This window comes from Typopeltis vanoorti, chromosome 1 (genome assembly GCF_054136105.1).
Source record: "Typopeltis vanoorti isolate ZY-2024b chromosome 1, IOZ_Tvanoo_1.0, whole genome shotgun sequence".
NCBI lineage: Eukaryota > Metazoa > Arthropoda > Arachnida > Uropygi > Thelyphonidae > Typopeltis > Typopeltis vanoorti.
This window is the reverse complement of record NC_143549.1, coordinates 101,421,439-101,442,650: the sequence shown is the minus strand read 5'-3', so window position 1 is coordinate 101,442,650 and position 21,212 is coordinate 101,421,439. Positions and strand designations below refer to the sequence as shown.

General features: G+C 36.6%; 1 protein-coding gene across 1 annotated transcript in view; it reads right to left on the bottom strand.

The window, feature by feature from the left end:
- Positions 1-21,212, bottom strand: part of LOC150110257 (dynein axonemal heavy chain 5-like) — a 972,373-nt gene that overhangs the window by 670,409 nt on the left and 280,752 nt on the right. The window contains exons 29-30 of the mRNA XM_090394637.1: positions 19,856-20,019; positions 6,602-6,809 (exon numbers count right to left, since the gene is read on the bottom strand). Of these exons, the coding sequence (XP_090250763.1) occupies positions 6,602-6,809; positions 19,856-20,019 (372 nt within the window). The remainder of the gene's footprint in view (positions 1-6,601; positions 6,810-19,855; positions 20,020-21,212) is intronic.

Here is a 21,212-nt window from a genome sequence, read left to right as displayed (position 1 = left end):
CCTGATCTATCACATTATAAAATTAGTTTTTAAATTTGCAAAGCTAGGAAAGGTTATTTAAAATTTTAAAATCTTCATTGTTCGTTTTGTTACAACGGTATGACCTCGAGAGCCAAAAAATTGTGATAGGTTACGTTTCCCCGGATTTCGCCCGATGCAATGGCCACTAAAACCCGCAGCATATCACCACCACCACCAGCTAGTCCACGCCTGAGCTCAGTAGAAATCGGTCCAAAGTCGCAGGATTCCGAAAACCAAGGAAAAGACGACAGCCACAGCTCCAGAGAAAGAAAAGACATTGATCTCAGCCCCTGGACAACAACAGATAAAGGTTAGTACTCTCTCTCTCTCTCTCTCTCTTATGCCAACATTGTATCTAATACCTCCATGCGAATTAATACTGGGACGATGACCACCGCAAGTGTAAACATACAGCTAACCAACTGCATTTCCCGAGACAATGGAATAGTAATTTTGTTAATCAAAAATACCCCACTAGAAAAATACCTAGACGCAGTAGTTCAGCAGGTTCTGGAAAAAAAATATAACTCACATTTCAAGATTTGCCAGAACCATACAAATGTACTTTAACAATGTATCTTGGTCTGACACATTAATTGAAAAGGGAATAAACATCAGAGCATGCCACATGAATGTCTAACCAATCGCGCTAGCTCCCACAAAAGTAACAGTGTCAAATGTCCAACTGGAAATAAGCCATCAAATGCTTCATGATTACTGTCAAAATACGGCGCAGTGACAGGTAAAATCCGAACGTTATGATCCTCTACAACTAGGCCTGAATTAGCTCTCATCAAGAACTTTAGAAGACAGGCTCTAATTCACTTTGGCGACAACACAATCGGCTCCATACCTAAAATAACCAACACAGAAATAGATGGAGTACCCTACACCTTTTATATTACTGTTACTGCTCAGTGCTTTTACTGCCACGAAGAAGGTCATGTAAGGAAGTTATGCCCATATGTATCCAAAAATGAGAAACCGGTTAACAATACTACCAACCCTAGCAGATCTGATAATCGGAAGCAGCAAGCAGCCAACCCCAAGAAACAATGCCTCCCTAACAAACAACAAACGTCTCATGGAAACAACTCTCAGTTGAATACCGAGGAGATAAAATCAAGTGGTGGCAATAACGAAACCCAACATTCGGAAGAACCTCCACCAACATCGAATAAAAGCAATCCTAGAGCACAGAACACAGACAATTAACTAACTAACTTTGATATAGATAAAAATAACAAAGAGAAGCAAGAAACAAAAACGGAAAAACAGCCAAATAAGAACACAGCTGCAACAGGGAATCCTTGCCTCCAAGCATTCTGGAACCTTCCCAACAGCCTGTAGAGGGGGATGAAGAGATTGAGTTTCTTGAGTCCTCAGATGATGAAGAGGAAAATGTAAATGCAGGTCTTCCTCACACTGAAGGTCCACTTACAAATGAGCAGCTTCAGAGCTTTCTTAAAAAAGTTCAAGGCTCTTCACAAAAACTGCTGACAGCATATGACTACACCGCCGACATCAGTGGCCTTATCACCCAGCTGGAAGAATTAAGAACCGTTCTGACAGGAAAAAGAGAAAGAAAAATCACCAATCTCAGGAAAAGAATATATTACCTGATCAACGAGCTTGAATCCCAGTGGCAGATTAACTATCCATAAAGGAAGTGAGGATTACTGCACAAAAAAAAACTAAACCATAAAATAATGAGCACCACAATAAACCTTCTCTCACTAAACACTAGAGGGTGTGCCACACCACTACCATGTCGTGGTGTGGCACACTACCTGCCAACCAGCCAGAAATTGGTATGCTGCAGGAAACTAACTTCCATTGCAACAGTAAAGCTTCAGATCAACACTGGAGACTGGCCATGTACCATGCATCACTGTACTGCCATACAACTTCATGGATCAGGAGTCAGCATTAGAATTCACAAAACTGCACCCTAAAATTAGGAATAATCGATACCTTTCCTGGGTGTGCAATATATTATTTTATTATTATTATTATTATTACTGACACCTCCAGGGAGTCAAAAGACTCATCAAGGGAGGGCGCCTGCTCCACCAACTACACCAATGCCATCTACCGCCCACTACCACTACTAGAATTTTTCACAGACAATCACAAACATCCATGTCCACAGCAGGATTCGAACCTGCAGCCTTTTGGTTGGAGAGCGGATACACTAACCATTCGGCCAACCAGGCCCATTACAACTCAGACAGGAAACAAAATACATATTATTAATATATACATGACATAAAGTGAATGGCTTGCAGTGCAGGTACTAGAGTTCATCCGAAATCACCTCATACTGGCAGGAGATTTCAACTGCACTCTGGATTCTGCAATGGACAGAAAACAATGCCAAGAACGTTGACACTTACTAGCTCAGCTTCTCCAGGATGTAATAAATGATTATGAGCTGACTGACGCCTTCGCACACTTGTACCCACATGAGAAGGTATTCTCCTGGAGGGCCAAAGGTGGTCCTACCAGTGTCATATATCAGGCATGGCTCGATAGATTACTACACATCTATGCACACAATACCCTATGTAAGGAGACTCACATACCATCCATCTCATGCATCAGACCATGATTCCATCCTTCTCAGCATTTGCATTCCTGGACACACCAAACACAAAGGAGGAGCATATTGGATATTCAATAACAGCCTACTACAGGATACAGAATATCTCAGAACCTCCAAAAACTATATCAAAACTCTCACCAGAGATATACTAACTTTGCAATCAATTTCCGAGTGGTGGTCACTCTTTAAATCCAAACTTAGGGTATTTACCCAAAAATAGAGTCACCAGAGGAATTTGAATAAGCATTCAATCCTTAAAAATCTGCAACAACAACAACAACAACACAATTACATCATCTGGAATCTGAGGAATACCAGTCCTTAGAAGTTGCCATACTCTCACTTAGAGCACTCTGCAAGAGGAACACTAATAAGAGAATGACGCAAACACATTAACCTTACAGATGCACCCACAAAGTATTTCTTCTCACTGGAAAAGTGCCAACAAGAGTGCACCACTATATCTACTATAACAACAGATAGTGGAAACATCATAGAAAATCATGACGAAATCCTCTTATATACCTTGCAGTACTACAAAAATTTATACCAAGCAAACTCAACATCTATGGATGCCACGAATATATTTCTCTCCGATGTGAAAAAAAAAACTCACCAGCAACTAGGCATAACACAGAACTCCCCCATCATGCTACACGATTTGACAACAGCCTGCACCTCTTTACCTAAAGATAAATCTCCTGGCATAGATGGGCTCACCACTGAGTATTATTATCAATCTTTCTGGGAACAGCTTATACCTATCCTCTACAGAGTATATGTCGACGAGAATACCAATGGCTTCCCACTCAATATGACAACATCTGTTATTAAACACATTCCAAAGAAAGGAGACGTGACAAAATGAGGAAACTGGAGACCCATCTCTATCATAAACACCGACTGTAAAATTATATCGAAAGCCACTGCTAACAAACTTAAACCCATTCTGAGCGAAATAATAAATAGGCATCAGAGCTATTCCATCCCTGGATGATCTATTCACAAAAACTTACACCTCATAAGCATAGCCAACAGCAACAATGAAACAATGGGTCTTGTAACACTAGACCAAGAAAAGGCTTTCGACCGCATTGAACACCTATACCTGTTCAGTTGTTTGAAAGCCTTTGGCTTTGGGTCAGGCATCATTCATTCTATTAAGATGTTGAATGCCAAAACACACTTTTGCATGAAAAAACAACACACTTACCATAACTGTACCATACAGCAGAGGTATTAAACAAGGCTATCCATTTTCCGGTCCTCTTTACACAATTGCCATTGAGTCTTTTTTTCTGTAGTTTAAGCATGCTGCTTAGGGCATCCCATTCTAAACTTTTCTACAAAACCATAACTCTAAAAGCATATCCTGATGATGTCACAATTATAGCCTGCAAAGAAGAGGATTTCCATAACATACAAACAGCATACCAACAATACCAAGCAGCCTCAGGAGCCAAACTAAAGGCACATAAAACCACAGGACTGTGGTGTGGGAAATGGAAAAACAGAACTGATTACCCAATGTCTGGTCACGGATCCGTAGAGGGAAACAAATACCTCGGAATTTACCTAGGAAACATGCCCTCTTATGTGGATAACAACTGGGAAATACTAAATAAACGGTTCAAGCAGGTACTAGGAAAGTGGGCAGCAATACGAGCCTCTGCCTCCACAAGAGGGAGAACAATAATTGTCACCCAAATAGTCACCAGTGTCCTTTGGCATACACTAAAGATTCTCACGCCGCCAGTGAAATTCATTAAAGAAATAAAGTCAACCATCTATCAGGTCATACAGAACAAAACAAACTGGTTTTCCTACTCCAAGCTATGTATTTCTTTCAAAGATGGAAGACAAAACTTGACCTCCATTGACAACAGGATAACAATGTTCCACACTCAATTTCTCCTTAATGCCTTACAACAGGAAATACCACACAAATGCACCACTGAATATATTTTCACTTCTGCCACTAGAGGTCTCTCTCTATCTCAACAACCTTAAGAATAACAACAGTGCACGAAGCAGTGCATCTAACAAACTTCTAGAAAGATGCCCTTCGACAATGGAAGAAGCTAAACCTCCAGCACACAGTGAAGACAGCATCCCTTCCTGAAATTCTCAAGGAACCCATCTTCCAAAACACGATGGTAAAAAATCCGACCACTCAGAAAGAGATTTTCTTTCCTCCATGGAGCTGGTGAGGCATGAGGATCTTGGGTGACATTCTTTCTCTGAACCTCACCTGGCCCTTTCCAAAATCTCTCAAAAACCTGGAATAAGGGAATCAGGCTGAGCAGATACAACTGTAAAGGTCCCTTTTCAAGTCGCTATGCCTGATAGCATAACGGAAGAGGGGCTTAGCACTCCAAACTCAGAAGATCTGGTGCCTATCTTTTTGATAAAAACTAATAATTCATTGGAGAAACTTACACCCAGGAACACCAACAGAATCTATAGCACTCTAATACAACAGTCGAATCAAAGCACTTTATTGGAAAATCCTGCATCATCCCACCAAACACCACTTCAATGGGACCTACCGTATCGCACAAGAGCCATCAAACCCGACACAGATATTTAGTGGAGAATGTGGCACAATGTATTATCCACTCCAACTATATTACGAAAATTTAACTCACATGTCTCAGATAACTGCCTGTTCTGCTAGCAATCAGGAACAGTCTGGCATATCTACTTGGAATGTCCAGTTAACAGCCAATTAATCAGTTTGTCTTGGGAAATGGAAGCTCTCACCTATGGTAGTATTCATACAGAAGAGTAGTATCTCATCCATGCAGAGTCAAATAATCATTCATTCTGCAATTGCCTCTTCATCACTGCAAAAGGCTAATATACAGCTTCTACCTCAAACAAAGAAGACCAGACAGCACAGAGAGGGGCAGCTGACCAACTCCTTGCAGCTTCAAACAAAAATCTTTTCCACCAAAACTGGAATCCACGGCCTGGCTGAGCAGGGCGACTGCATCATAGTCCACTTTCTAGCATAGAAGTGACAGCATCCCCCCCATCCCCCCAAAGAAAGATTGTTTGTGCTTAACAGTGTGAATAATAATCAGCTGTCACTCTCGTGTAAATACATAATATTGTCCTATAGTAACTGTTATTTCTTCCAACATACATGTTAGATTTTATGTTCTTATACAGTATCATGTCAAAATAACTGTTAATAGCTTTAATTAAAAAAAAAAATGTAATTCACCTTATAATTGATATTTCGATGTAACATACCTCAATAAGAGTATGAGCATGTAACCTCTCTGCCTGACTGCAGAGAACCAAAAGCCAGTTAACCTCTACATAAGATTGTTATGTTTACAATAAAAAAAATTTTTTTTAAATCTCTCTCTTTCTATATATATATATATATATATATATTATTTTATTTTATTTTTCTAGCACGTAGCAATCATTTTTAATTGGTAATCCGATCGGTGTATTTACTTTGCATTCCTGTTCTTTGAATTACTTGTTTTGACACACTGACAATGTACCTGTTAATTCTCTGTATAAAATACCTGTACTTTTGATTAGAATTTATTACAGTGGTTACCATGTTAATTTCATTGTTTGATCATTATGTCACCGGTTCTTTTAAAGTATAAAATCTGTAGGATTCAAAACTCACAATAAGATACATGCCTTCATTTCCAGTGTTTCTGAACTGGTTGGATAAAGAAGGGGAACAGATCTAAATTTCAAAACCTCCAGAGGCATTTGTAGTTCATAAGACAGATACACTACACAAGTTGAAATGAACTTAAGAAAATTTCTTAGGTCTAGTGACACTTTCATAAAATTTCTCATAATACTAGAGAAACTAGAATTAAAATATATATATATTGTTCTTTTAAAGTAAAATTTCTCTATCAGATATTCTGGTCCTAATGCAACAAGTTTTCAGATTAAGTTACAGAAATAATTATAATTAAAATTTTTCACTGATACCTTTATACTTTCCCCTTCAGAAGATACTATACACAGTATAGTATTATATTCATCATCATCAAATGTTAATGACTTAGTATTATCAAAAATGCTCATCAGATGTGCTTGAATTGAGTGAGAATCACTGGCTTGACCAAGAATCTCTAACAAAGCAGGATCGGATACAAAGAAAAATCGAGGAAAGAGAAGACGCTTTTTTTCTAAATACCTGTGGAATACAAATTTACATAATATGAATAACAATGTTACATAAAATGAAAAAAAAAATCTTAATTAGCAATCTTATAAAATCTTCATAACTAAGAACCCCACAGTCATAATGAAAGATATTCATTTATTTATATATTATTCAGGTGACAAGTACATTGGACAAAGGTAAAGCATACAGAGTGGTATATTTAGATTTTGCTAAGGCCTTTATAAATGAAAAGCTAATAATTAAACTAGAAAATATGGGGTTGAATAGTAGATTAGTTGTTGAACAGCACACTGAAATTGGATGGCTGTCTGATAGGTATCAGCAAGTTGTGTATGAGGGAGCAATAACCCAGAGGAGGAAGGTAACTAGTGGTGTATCTCAAGGGTCTGTTTTAGGTCCACTGCTGTTTAATTGTATATAAATGTTATTAGGAAGGGCTCAAATGATGATATAGTATCTCGCTAATCCGAACTAATAAAAACCGTGCTCGTTCGGATTAGCAAAAAGTTTGGATTATCGAATTTTTCCCCAATAGACAACAATAACTAGACAAAAATAATCAGATTCTAATGGTACATCAATTTAATTCTGTAAATAAATGAAGTAACTGATAGAAAAAAAAGCTACTGTTGTAATGTAAAACTTAAAAAATAATACAATACACAAGTTTATTTTAATAAAATATTTAGTTTGTATGTACCTGTGTTGTTGAGGATTCTGATTTAATAAAATCAGAATTTAATAAAATCAGAATCAGCATAGTTCAGTACATAACTTAATTTGTGTAAAAAATATCACTTTCTTGTACACAACACACAAAAAATAATTTTTTTAATTTTTTTGTAAAAAAGTCACTGATTTTCTTTTGCTTCTTGGAAGCTATATTTTTTTTTCAAATGCTGCTTCTCAGAGCTGCATTAGCAATAAAATTTTGTATAATGGCGTGTCATTCTACTTAGCCCATTCTATACATGTATTAAAACTGTCAACTGCCTCTTCGTGTTTTATTTTTTTTTCTTCTAGTTCTTTATCATCATCATCGTCTTCTAATTCATTCTGTAGCGTCATATCTATAATTTCAGCATCTGATTTGATTTCGAATTCGCTTTCGTTCTACCTGTAATCCATTCTGTGACAACTGTTTGTTTAATTTCAACATCTGGATTTATATTTTTAATCAAATTATGCAAGTTTTGAATTTCCTCTTTTTGTGTATCACTGTAGTTATCTTGGTAAATTCTAGAAGGCCACAGTTTTTTCCTTGATGCTCGAATTGCTTCAGGTTCGACAGCTTCCCAAGCAATAGCAAATGAGAATGCTACATTCTTCAAACTTATATTTTATATTGATGTGGTAAAGTCATAATTTTGGGAAATTACATTTAAAAGCAGTTCGGATTACTGGATGGTTCGGACTAAAGAGGTTCGGATTAGCGAGATACCACTGTATATACAGTTGTTTGCAGAATGCAAAGTTAGGAAGAACTATGGGGGAGTACAATGAATGTTGTAGTTGTAATGGGACATGAATAGACTTTCTGAATGGGAAAATGAATGAGGCCACCAGTTAAACATAGCAAAACGTAAGACTTTAAAGTTTAGGAAACACAGATGGGATGCAGAGTATAAAATTAATGGGGATATCTTAGAGGAGCTGGGGGAGATGAGGATATCTGGGGATGTTGGTCTTCTCTAAATCAGGGTTTCTGGATTAGGTAAAAAATTAATAAAATTTTCAAAATTAATTATAATTTAATAATAAAAATACAATTAATTAATTCTATAATTAATTGAATTAAAATAGAAAAAAAATCCTCACACCACCCATAGTACTAAAGTAACCTAATGTTGATTTGGTCACATAAAAAATAAAATAAAAATAAAGATGAAATAATAACTCACTGGGTACTTTAGAAAATTATAAAATAATAATAATTATTATTATTATGTGATACCTCCAGGAAGTCCAAAGACTCATCGAGGGAGAGTGTGCCAACAGCATCAAACGAATGATCCCTTTCCAACTACTAATTCTGCTCAAACTTGCTTAACGTTTTAAATGGGCCACTAGTAGCAGAGGCTCTACCAATCGATCAACCTTTAGGAACATACTAAAATGGGCTGTTTGAGTTTCAAAATAAGCAGGATTCCAAATGAGCAGAAGGAAGGCAAGAAAGCTTAATTACAGAAGGATTAACATATGGGAGAGATTGGTTAGGAACTATATGCAGAAACCGGTTGATGGAGACATAGACATTATCATCCATAAAGGACACCATTATTTTATTTCAGAGTAGGGCTTATCTTAACAATCTACTTCTATTTTATTATCAAGTGAAGAAAGAGTGAGACAACATTAATGGATGTATCACAATATCTTTGGATTTCATAAGTTATATGCACACATATGTATATATGTATGTTTAGCATTCACTAAGAAAATAAACAAGATCAAGAAAACTGTTTAATTTGTAAGTAATCATCTTACTGTAATTTACCATGTGAAATATAATTAATCAAGTGTGTGATTGATTAATATTTTCATCGCAGCAAAAGTAGTTTCAGAAAGAAGTTAATGCAATAAGCAAGTCCATCAAGAAATTGAAAAGCTGTGTTGTGAATTTCTCAACAGGTTGAGGAAATCTGTGGATAGGTTACATACCCAGCATGCAGATGTGATTTTCAGTAAACATTTAATGATACTGTCAATCATTATTGGTAGTTTATCTTGTTTTTATAAGTATCCAAATAAGAGTTCTTGTGAATTTTTACATTGTATAAACATAGTGTGGTATAATTCTTTCAAGAAGAAAACATCCTACACAGAATTTAGTTTTTTTCCTGAAAGATTAGATAAAGAAAGTTGTCAAGTCATATTCACAGTTTAAACTTCAACAAAAATGATTGCCATACTCTTTTCCAATTTTGGAAAGCCATCCTAAGTAATACTCCTCATTCTTGTTTTTTTTTAACACGTTCGCTGCCACGCTACTTTGGCATAGTCTGTTCCCGTACGCCGAGCAATTTCACTTCTTCAAGGTCAGTACGGTAATCTCATTACTGGTGGTAAGCGTCATACGAGTATACTCGTAGTTGGTTTGTGCAGAGCATATACCATCTATGAGAATACACAGTTTTGATGCTAGCTCCACAAGCCAAGCATTTTCACTTCTTCGAGGTCAGTACAGTAATCTCGTTGTCGGCGGTAAGCGTCATACGAGTATACTCGTAGCTGGCTTGTATGGCTGGTTTACCAACTACGAGTATATTCGTAGTTGGCAGCAAACGTGTTAATATTATTATTATTATAAATACATTTCTTTGAATTCTAATATTTGCAGATAGAGTTATCCTCCTGCAGTTGATAGCATATATTATCACATGCTTACACCTTAGGCATCGCTTTTATGTTTATCTCTTTTTCAACTGTATTGAAATTGACTACTTAGAAATTTCTACAAATAATAAATATTTTTTCCTAATGTAAATGTTATTCCATTATTCTATAATAATTGCTGGCCTGGCTGGCTAAGTGGATAGCGTATCCACTCTCCAGCCAAAAGGCTGTGGGTTCGAATCCCACCTTGGGCATGGATGTTTGTGATTGTCTATGGAATACCAGTGATGGTCGGCAGTAGATGGCTTTGGTGCACTTGCAGTCAGTTGGTGACTGAATAGTGGAGACGAAGTTATAGAGCAGGTGCCCTCCCTTGATGAGCTATTGGACTCCCTGGAGGTGTCAAATAATAATAATAATATATTATAATTTGTGGCTTTAAGTTAAAGATGCCAAGAAATTATATTCTTGTTTAATCCTTTATCCAAGTGCAAGTGAACATAGTTTGCACATGAATTATCTTCATGACTAGGTAAATAGTGGCTAGTGACTTCATATTAATTGCCTCACCTATAATGCAAAGAACACATCTTTCACAGTGCATATAATGATAAGGACCACTACTCAGAACGGTTTCAATCTTGCATAATATCTCAATAAAGTTGGAGGGAAGGGAGGATACCTCTCTCCAAAAGCTCTAAATGATACATATAAGATCACTCTAAATCTCACTGAGTGACCAAAAAAGGATCATTACTAAATTCATTACTCCTGACTGAATCAAATTACTTAACAAGAAATTCAGAAGTGGCTCCACTTAGAGACAGGCTAAAACCTGCAACTGAGCAGAATCACTCTACTTTCCAGAAAGCAAGCAAGCCCAACAGTGAACATTATTACATTTGAAGTGAAGTGAAGTGAAGTGGGGGGGGGGGGGGTTACCTCTCCGAAAACTCTGAGTGACCAAAAAAAGATCACTACTAAACTCATCAAATGTTCATCAGTAGCTCTACTCAGTGAGGCAAAAAACTGCTTGCTTGGGAGTTGAGCACTCTACTCCCAAGTAAGCCCAAAGAGAAACATTGTTAAATGTCATCAGTGGGAGCCAGACCCAGAAGTGATACCAAGCTCAAAGTAATGCAGAAATCATATATTTCCCATATACAAGTAGTAAAAAGGCATAACACCTTTTTTAATAATGAAAATACTTTAGATTAGAGTAAGCTGCTGAAAGTTTTTTTCACTTGGTCATACATTAAATTAGAGATGCCAAGAAATTATATTCATGATTAATCCTTTATCCAAGTATAAGCAAACATACTTTGTGTGTGAAATATCTTCATGACTAGGCTACTTGTATAGAGTGGCTAATGACTTCACATTATAATTCACAAAATAATAATTTCTTGGCAAACCAAATGAAAAAAAAATTTCAACAATTTGAGACTACCTGGTGTGAGACAGAGGCCAACAAAACAGGAAATAAACAGACAATATGGATGCCATCTATTGGCAGATTAACACAATGAGTACCAATCAATTAATTATTATTGGTACCTCAAGTATGGAAACATAAATTAGAAAGAAGAAAGGATGAATGGCAAGAAAGAACTGAAATGGAATCCATACAGCTACTAAGAGATAACTACTTGAACCAGCATACAATATAGGGTACCATGGTTTGAGAGTGCTAGATGCAGTATTAAAAGATGTATCCATAATGAAGGTAACCACTCTATGTCTAACTGAGAAGAATGATCGAGAAGAAGAATACATTGTCATCCTGTGAGGTTGCTCAACATCTGGAATTTTCAGTTATGAAGCGGATATGTAGAAAAACAGCTTGTGATTAGGAAAAACATAGGAAAAGATCAGAACAGTACCATGACATAAGAAACTATATGGAAAATGGTCAGGAAATGTCTGCAGCAAAAAAGTATAGAGGGAATATCATAAGCAGTTTATTTATTTGTATGGGGGGTCTTCCCCCCCATTCCTCATCCATCCCTTAGGATGGTTGAGCCCTCCTAATGAGGGATTAAGTATGTATTTATGAATGTAAATCCATGTGTGTTCACGGGCTGGTTTGCCTGTTCTGAGTGATGGAAAACCAGAGTTTCTGAAAAGAAAAAATGAGACCAGCTAACTCACCTTTAGTCAAAAGAGACCAGATAAAGGTTCCTCACATCATGGGCGGGAATTGAACCCAGGTCTTTCCAACCAAAGGGCTTCATCTATAACAACTGAGGCTCATCGTGAGTAATACAAAGCTCAGGTAAGATGGATCATGCTTAGGAGGGCAAAATCAGATTATGGGAGAAAATTAAGTGACCAGGTTGATAGAAATCCCAATTTATTTAGCATATGGCATAATAAAGACACATGACATTGCTCTTATGCTGCAGTCCTCCACAATGTGCTGGATGGTTTGGTTTATGGCCCCACAGTCACATTGGGGGTGTAGGTGATCTTCCCCATTTGTGTAAGCTGTCTGCGCAGATACCATGTCCTGTGTGTATCCTATTTAGGCTTTTCCATAGATGACGTGGAAGCTCAATCCTTTCGGATTTTGGTTGGGAAGGATATACTTGTTTAAGTCTGGTGACGATTTTTCTTTTCAACTTTCTAGCCATCTCAAATTAACATTGAAATTGCTATTTACTAGTTCTTCAGCCAGTATTGGTGGAGGCTGTCAGGATTTAAAGTGATTCATATTTATATATGGGAGGTCTTCATGTATCAGCAACAGGGGATTGCTGTTTTTTTTTTTTGTATTCTTTTACTAGAGCATTTTGTCTGCACAGGTTCAGTGGTGCAAAATTGCTCAAAGTTGGAAGCCAGTAGAGCACCTGTTATTGTCCTCATTGCTGCATTTATTTGGGTGTCAATTTTATTGATATGAGGACTGTTTAGCCATACTAGTGAACAATATTCTGCCGCAGTGTAGACTATGGCCAACATGGAGTATCGCAGTTTAATAGCAGAAGAACCCCATGTAGAACCACACAGTTTTTGTATGATGTTATGTATGAAATCCCAAAAAGTTTATGTAAGCAGCTACAAAAGGATAACTTTAATGAATGCTGATGCCTGGAAGGTGAGAGAAGGAAATAAAACAGTTGAGATATTTAGTAATGACTCTGTGAGGGTTGTATCATCCAGGTGAATATATCACAGTTGCTGATGTAACAGAGACCCCATGTGAGAATAGTGATAAACGAACTAGAGCTACTTAGCTCTAGTTTGTTTCTAATTCATCTACCAGAGCTGCTTAGCTCTCGGACACAAGTAGCAAATCAGACTGATTGGCACATTAGGTGTAGTATTTAAAGTATTATAAAAGTCGGTTTTCAAGGCAGAATTTATAGAATTACTTCAAACCCCCCCCCCCAATAACTTGCATTATGCAGTCCTAATATTGAATTAGTCATGCATCTATGGACTCTTTCTGGAGTTCCCTCATCACAACGGAAACATGACCAATTTTGTGCACAACAGTGTCTAGAATTCTATCACAATGGGAAATGATTGATTAAACCTATATGTAAATAACCACCTCCTTACTTCTACTTATCATTGTGCTCCTTATCATAGCAGTAATGTGCTGTAGTTGCAACACTTCCTTAGTATGCTAAGTCCAGTACATAGCCCAACACCTCTGCACTACAAAGTATAATACCACCTTGTATAGTGAAACTCATTTTATTTGTCTGATCTAACAGTCTATATTAAATCTTCCTGAATGGAATCAACATCAGCATCACTCCATATAACTCTCACCAACTTTCTATCATCATCAGCAAACAATAAAAGATCCTCTATCAATCATCTGCTTCACTTATTAAGGTGAAAACCTTAATAAATGAAGTTAATAATTAAGGTGAGAACCTTAATAAGTTAACAAATAAATTGAACAGCAAAGGACACAAGAACAAAACCTAGTAGTATTGTTCAACAATACTACTAGTACTGTTAAATAATTAATCCTATTCATCTGACAATCTACAATGAATCCCCATAAATTAAAGATACCAAGAAATTATATACTTGGTTTAATCCTTTATCCAAGTGTAAACAAACAAAGTTTGTGCCTGAAGTATTTTCAGGACTGTGGCAACGCATGGTAAAGGTGGTATGACTTCACATCGCTTGCCTTAGTATACCATAATGCAAAACACATATCCATATGTATAATGCTATGCATTAAATGGAAGGGTCACTACCCAGATTGGTTTTGACCTTTATTGAGGTCTCGTCAGTGGGAGCCAGACCCAGAGGTGATACCAAGGATTAATGATTAACATTTCTGACATAAAGGGGGAAGCAAAAGGCTTTTCATACTCCCTGCTATCTGATAGGGGAAACAGTGAGTGGAAAAATTTATGAGCCAATTGCTCGCCCTGAGCAGGTTTGAAGATTAAACATCAGAATTGGAGTTTAAGATAGTTTTTGGTCTCTTATGTTTGAAGTAATCTGTTGCTTCATAATTTGCAGCTAGTTGAACCAATTTGTTGAGGGTGTACTGATGCTTTTGAAAAGAACTTTGTTGCTATAGTTTGCAGGAAAGTGTAAATATAGGGAACATCTGTGTCTCAATGGAGTTGCACATTTCTTATGAACCAAGGAGCGTTTAGGATCATTCGTAAACATTTATTTTGCACACGTTGTAACTTGAGAATATTAGTATCAGTGGTATGGCTCCAAGCCAGAGAAGCGTAAGTGAGTATAGGACGAACCATCAGTTTGTAGATAAGTAGTTTGATTCTGGTGTTTAGCTTACTGTTCCTGTTGATTAGAGGATAGTGTTGAGCAATGGCTTTTGATATTTTTACATAGAGAGCCTTGATATGGTAGCTGAAGGTTAGCCTTCTGTCCAGTAGTACACCAAGGTATTTGACTTCTGTTTGCCACAGGATTTTTGTGTTAAACAGGAAGATGTCCCCTTTAGGAAGCATTGGTCTTCAGGTGAATAGCATTTCTAATGGTATTCCAGTTGAGATCAGTTTATGCAGTAAATGCCAGATTTTATCAAATGCACTGGCTATTTCAAGGAAAACAGCCCCAGTGCATTGATGCCAATTGTATCCCATGGAGATATATTCGACTAATCTATGTATCAAGAAACGAAAAACATCATATCTTGGACACATCATGAGAAACAGCAAATACCAACTTCTACAAACTATTTTGGTAGGAAGAATTGATGGCAAAGGAACTAGAGGAAGAAAAAGAATATCATGGTTTGACAACATCAAGACGTGGACAGGAAAGAGCAGTGCACAACTGCTCAGATTAGCACAAGAGCGCAGTTTGTTCGCCAAGATGGTCGCTGACCTTCGATAGAAGATAGCACAATAAGAAGAAGAATCTATGTATCTCTTGTGTGGTACTATGGAAATGACGGAACTCAAACTGCTCTTTAGGAAGAATGTTTAACTTGTGTAGGGAGGCTCAGAATCTGGTAAGAATAACTTTCTCTGCAATTTTGCAATTTGAGATGAGGCTGATTGGTCTATAATTTTGAGGCAGGTGCAGGTCTTTTCTGGTCTTATGGATTGGAATGATATCCACCACCTTCCAGCAGGAAGGAAAATGTTTGAAACAGAGGATGGAATTATGTCAGTCAGATGTACAATAGCTATATGAGGCAACAGCTTCATCACCTTGTTGGTGATGCCATCAGGTCCAGGAGCTTTTTTGTTTTTAATTTGTTGATTATATCATATATTTCTGCTGGTAATGTGGATGCAATTTGATTGGAGCAGGTTACAGAAGATTTTAATGAACATCTGACATGTCAATGGATCTTGTAGATGTGATTGAAGTCTAGATGTTTATATGAGGGTTTACGTTGCTTGTCTAAATTTTCTGATATTGCTTAGGCTTTATCTAAATCAGTGTGAATGAGGCCTAGATCTGTTTGGAGAGGGAAGATTTGTTTTTGATCTTTCTGATTAGATTCCAAATGGAGTGGTTGTCAGGAGAGATAGAAGTCAATCTTTCTTCCCAAAGTTGACTTTTATGTGCTTTAAGGGCATCTCTCACTTCAGAATTGAGCCTATTCTTGTGGTGAGCAGGTATTGTGAAACTTTTTCTAGCCTTATTTTTCTCCTTGATCAGTTCATGATATCTTCTGGCAAATGGTCGGGCCTGAGGACAGTTGTGGAAGAAGTGACCGCTGTAAAGGCTGTGTTAATTTGTTGTGTCAGGTCTTTAACAGCTGTTTCAATTTCTTCTTTGGATTTTATAAGCGGAACAGGAACAAATATTTCAGGAGTACTTTGGTCAACCTTTGCCATGATATGAATGAGTGGGTGGGGGGGGGGGGGGGAGTGGGAGACAGTTTTTCTTGGTTTCCCAACTGTAGCAGTATTGGATTGTGATCAGATGAAAGATCATTTAGTGTCATTAAACTGTACTGGAGTCTCACATTCTGCAGTATGACTATGTCCAAGACATCAGCCATGCCACATGTATTATGATGGGTAGGTTCAGTGGGACCTGCCACAACTATGTTGTTGGATCCTGTATAGTTAGTAAGTATGTGGCCATTTTTATTGATAGTTCCAGGCAGGACGCTTGGCATTTAAGTCACTGGCAATGATGACAGACTCTCTGATGCGCAAGATAGCGTCCAAATCCGAAGACAGTAGTGATTTTAATGGAGGATTGTATGCTGCATAGATTTTTAGTCTACCAGCTAAGCTTGTGAGAACCTCTACATCTGTAACCTCTAGATTAGTAGTAGGTGGGATATTTACAGAGTGATGACTAATGTAATTCTTGATTAAAATGGCAGTACTGCCGCCTCTGGGGATCACCAAGTTCTGCTCCTCTGCTGGAGCATTGTCGTCGTCCTCGTCATCATCGCCCAACATAGAGTATAAATTAAGTTCAAATTTTTTGAACCACCAGGGCATCAGCATCAACCCGACTCATACCGAGAGAACGAGGTGCAAAATCACTGTATAAGATCAAGGATCCTTAAGTCTGCTCCTCTGCTGGAGCATTGTCGTCGTCCTCATCATCATCCCCTAACATAGAGTATAACTTAAGTTGAAATTTTTTGAGAATCTTTTTTCAGTATATTTATGGCTAGTTCTCTGTCCAGTGTCTCTACCAGAGCATCAGCATCAATCCCACTCATACCGAGAGAACAAGGTGCAAAATCACTGTATAAGATCGAGGATCCTTGAGTCCAGGTGGATGTCCAGTACAGCCAATCAGTGGTCTACCTGCAAAGAGAATCCCGCAGCCGAGCATTGGAAAATCCCAAAACCAAGCATTGGAAAAGCGTGCAAAGTAACAGCAATTTTTAGTTTTATAGTACCCTAATAAAATGAATAAAATGGGAAAAGGAGTGTCAAGAACACACTTGGCCACAGAGTGAAAACCTACCTCCTTAAAATACCATACATCCACCACTGGTCCTCATAGTAGATGGGGCCTACACGGCCATCAGACCTCGTGCATGTTTCATGCAGAGAGGGAGACAGTAGGTTTCAAACTGTGTTAACTCCAGTGCAATGTAAGTATCCCAAAAAACCTTGTAAAAAATTCAATCAGGTAGAGCCTAAAATAACACATCCGATCACATCAAAGTCAATCTCAGTCTCAATTCTCAATCATTACCCCTCCAAAAAAAATTTAAACTAGTGGAATGAAATAAACTGGCAAAATTCATCAGCACAATTCACAATTAAACAACGTGATACAAAGATTGAAGTAATGCCAAAATCATATTTTCATATACAAGTTGCCAAAAGGTGTAACACCTTATTATTAAAGTACTCTGGATTAGAGATAGCTGTTGGAAGTTTTTCCACTTCGTTATACTATAAATTAAAGATACCAAGGATATGTGCTTTGCATTATGGGATACAAAGGCAAGTGATGTGAACTCAGAAGCTTCTTTATACGAGTTGCCCCAGTCCTAAAAATAGTTCAGGCACAAACTTGTTTGCTTACACTTGGATAAAGGATTAAACCAAGTATATAATTTCTTGGTATCTTTAATTTATAGTATAAACAAGCGGAAAAACTTCCAACAATGAATCCCTATCTCTGTTAGCTTGTATACCAAATAGCATGCAAGTAATCCATAAAAAGCCTTCACAAGGTCCAAAAATATTAACATCTCATCATTCATCATTTTATCATAAAACAAGCATTGCTAAAGCAAGACCTTATAAATTCAGTGATCATTGTAGATCACTGTCTATCTATTCTCTATTCTATTCCTAACTAATCACCAAAATACTTTAACCACAGCTGCAGGATCTACAGACTGATTTAATAAACATCTGTTAGTGTCACTTTTGTGCAGAGGAACTATTTTGTCTTCTTTCAATTAGGAACACTCCCTACTTCAAGACAGGTTATGGGCATAATTTAGTCTTTTGCACACTTGAAAATATTTAATGCTATCCAACCCTAGCGAAGATATCTTATAATCAGTGGCGGCTCGTGGCTTGAAATTGGTGGGGTGCTGCAACTTTCGAAATATACATACACACTGTAAGTACAGTGTATATGTTTGGATAAAATATCAAAATTATGGTAAAAATTTAAAAAAAATTATAGTTTGGTATAATTCAAAATTACTTACAAATAAAATATATTCTTCTTTTGTTTCATGAAAAAATATTTATTATCGATAAAATTATACAGTTTCTTTCATTTTCCTCTATTATACAAAGGATCATTCACAGCAGCAGGACATATATATATATATATATTCACAAAGAATTCATTAAATAATTCCATTACATCTGCTACTGTGATCATTTTGCTACCATCACTATCCATCAGTGTCACTTTTCTATAATTATTCTTTCTCTGGTTCTGCCACATAGCAGGAAAATTCAGTTTTGTTTATTGTGGCTTCTGGTCAAACTCCTCTCATACTTTTTCTTTCCTTACTCATACTGTATATGACTTCTTTTTTTTTTTTTTTAGTGTGCAATTTATACTCACCATATAGTGGATCAGTATCTCATATTTTCTTCATAACTTTTTTTCCTGTACCATTTGCCTAATTTCATTGCTCATCCATTTCTTACTATCACTTTATTCATTTGCCTAACTTTTGGTATATATACAGCTGTATACAACTATTAGATAAGTGATAGTATGCACAATTACTTGCCTTATAGTTTCTGCATATATATATATATATATATATATATATATATATATATATATATATATATATATATATATATATATATATATATATATATATATATATCCCTTCTTGACCATCTCCTAAGCCAGTAACACATAACTCTTATGAAGTGGCAGCAGTGTTCATATCTCATTTTCTACCACATTCTACTATAACAATTGCCTAATTTCATTGCTCATCCATTTTTTACTCTCGCTTTATTCATTTGTCTGACTTTTGGTATACAGTTGTATACAACTATTATATAAGTGATTGTATACACAATTACTACTTGCCTTATAGTTCTGCATATATCCCCTTCATGACCATCTCCCAAGCCAGTACCACATAACTCTTACCAAGTGGCAGTATTAATATCTCATTTTCTACTACAACCCTCAAAATTATTACTAAATCCAGCACTCTTAACCTAGCATTGCTTCCTAAGATACTTGCAGATTATGTCAATAAATTATATAAAATTAAAAATATCACATCATTTTCTAAGGTTTGATAATTATAATTATTTTAAGCAATTTTAACATTTACATACCCTGTCAGAGATTTCTGACATAATTCCAATTGTTCTTGGAGATGGGGGAGCAACTGCCTTAACATATCATCACCAACACAGCATTCTACAACATTAGGCCGTTCATGAGCCCTAGACATAATCTTGACCCATGATTTATCAATGCTTGCAAACCGTTTAGCTTCCTAAATTAAAAATATATATTATATTATTATGTGAAAAGAAAGAAACATACATATAACAGAATAAGAAAGTACCAGGAAAGAAATGGGGAAAAAAAGTATTCAAAAAATGCAAGGAGATGCAAAACTTGTAAATGATATCTTCTAGTTTTATTATAGAACATTATTATCCTTTATTAGAGGATATTATTATTCATAAAATAATAATATTCTCTTGTTTGCAATTGTCCTCTAGTATTTGACTGAATGCTACAGCTCGCATATGCCTCAAACATGACAGCCATATAGATTATTGCACAACAAAGCATAAAGAAAGAACAATACTTCAAATTCAATGACAACAGTGATTACCCAACTATATCTCAATAAACAAAATCTAGCTCCTTAATCGATATGATTTCTTCATTAAAGTTCAATTCACAGAATGAAGATATTGTTATCCTTATTAGGTATGTTCTTAGAAATGCATAAATCTCATCAAACTTTTATTAAACACACATATTCACAAGAATATAGTAATCTTATTACTGTAAATATTTCAACCAGAAACTAACGAATTGGTCATCATCAGTGCATCAGCATAATTACAAGGTGAAGCTACAACAAAGAATGTTAATCCTATTTACAGAGCTAAGCCACATGCCAAATGCCACCTTGTGGGTGATTACAATAAAAATAAGATTACAATTAAGGCCTAAATTTAAAATTATGTGATTTGAAATAAAATAAAATTTAACTGCATAATGAAATGACACAGCATTGCAATAAATTAAATTTTAAAAATCCTTGTGATTATGCTGATGCACGGATGACCAGTTCTGTGCAGTTAGCCTAGTGGCTTTGCGCTTTGCAACCATATGCCTGGTGAAGGAGTGTCCTAGGTTCGATTCCTGTCGACGACGTGAGAAGCTTAAGGATCTTCCTCAGCCATAGCCAAGTTAGCCGGTCTTGGGCATGGACAGCAGGATTTTTTCCCACCAGTTTATCTGGGGTTTTTCATCCCACAAGAAGGCAAACCAGCCCCGTGAACACACAGGGATACAGTCAGGAATACTTAGAGGCATAGGGCTGACCATCTTATCCTCGTATTTCAGTTACGAAATCCAAGCATGCTTGGAAGGTTGTGGGCCTTAAAGGCCTGTTAAAGCCATTAGGCTAGACTGATGACTAGTTGGTTTCTGGTTGAAATATTTGCA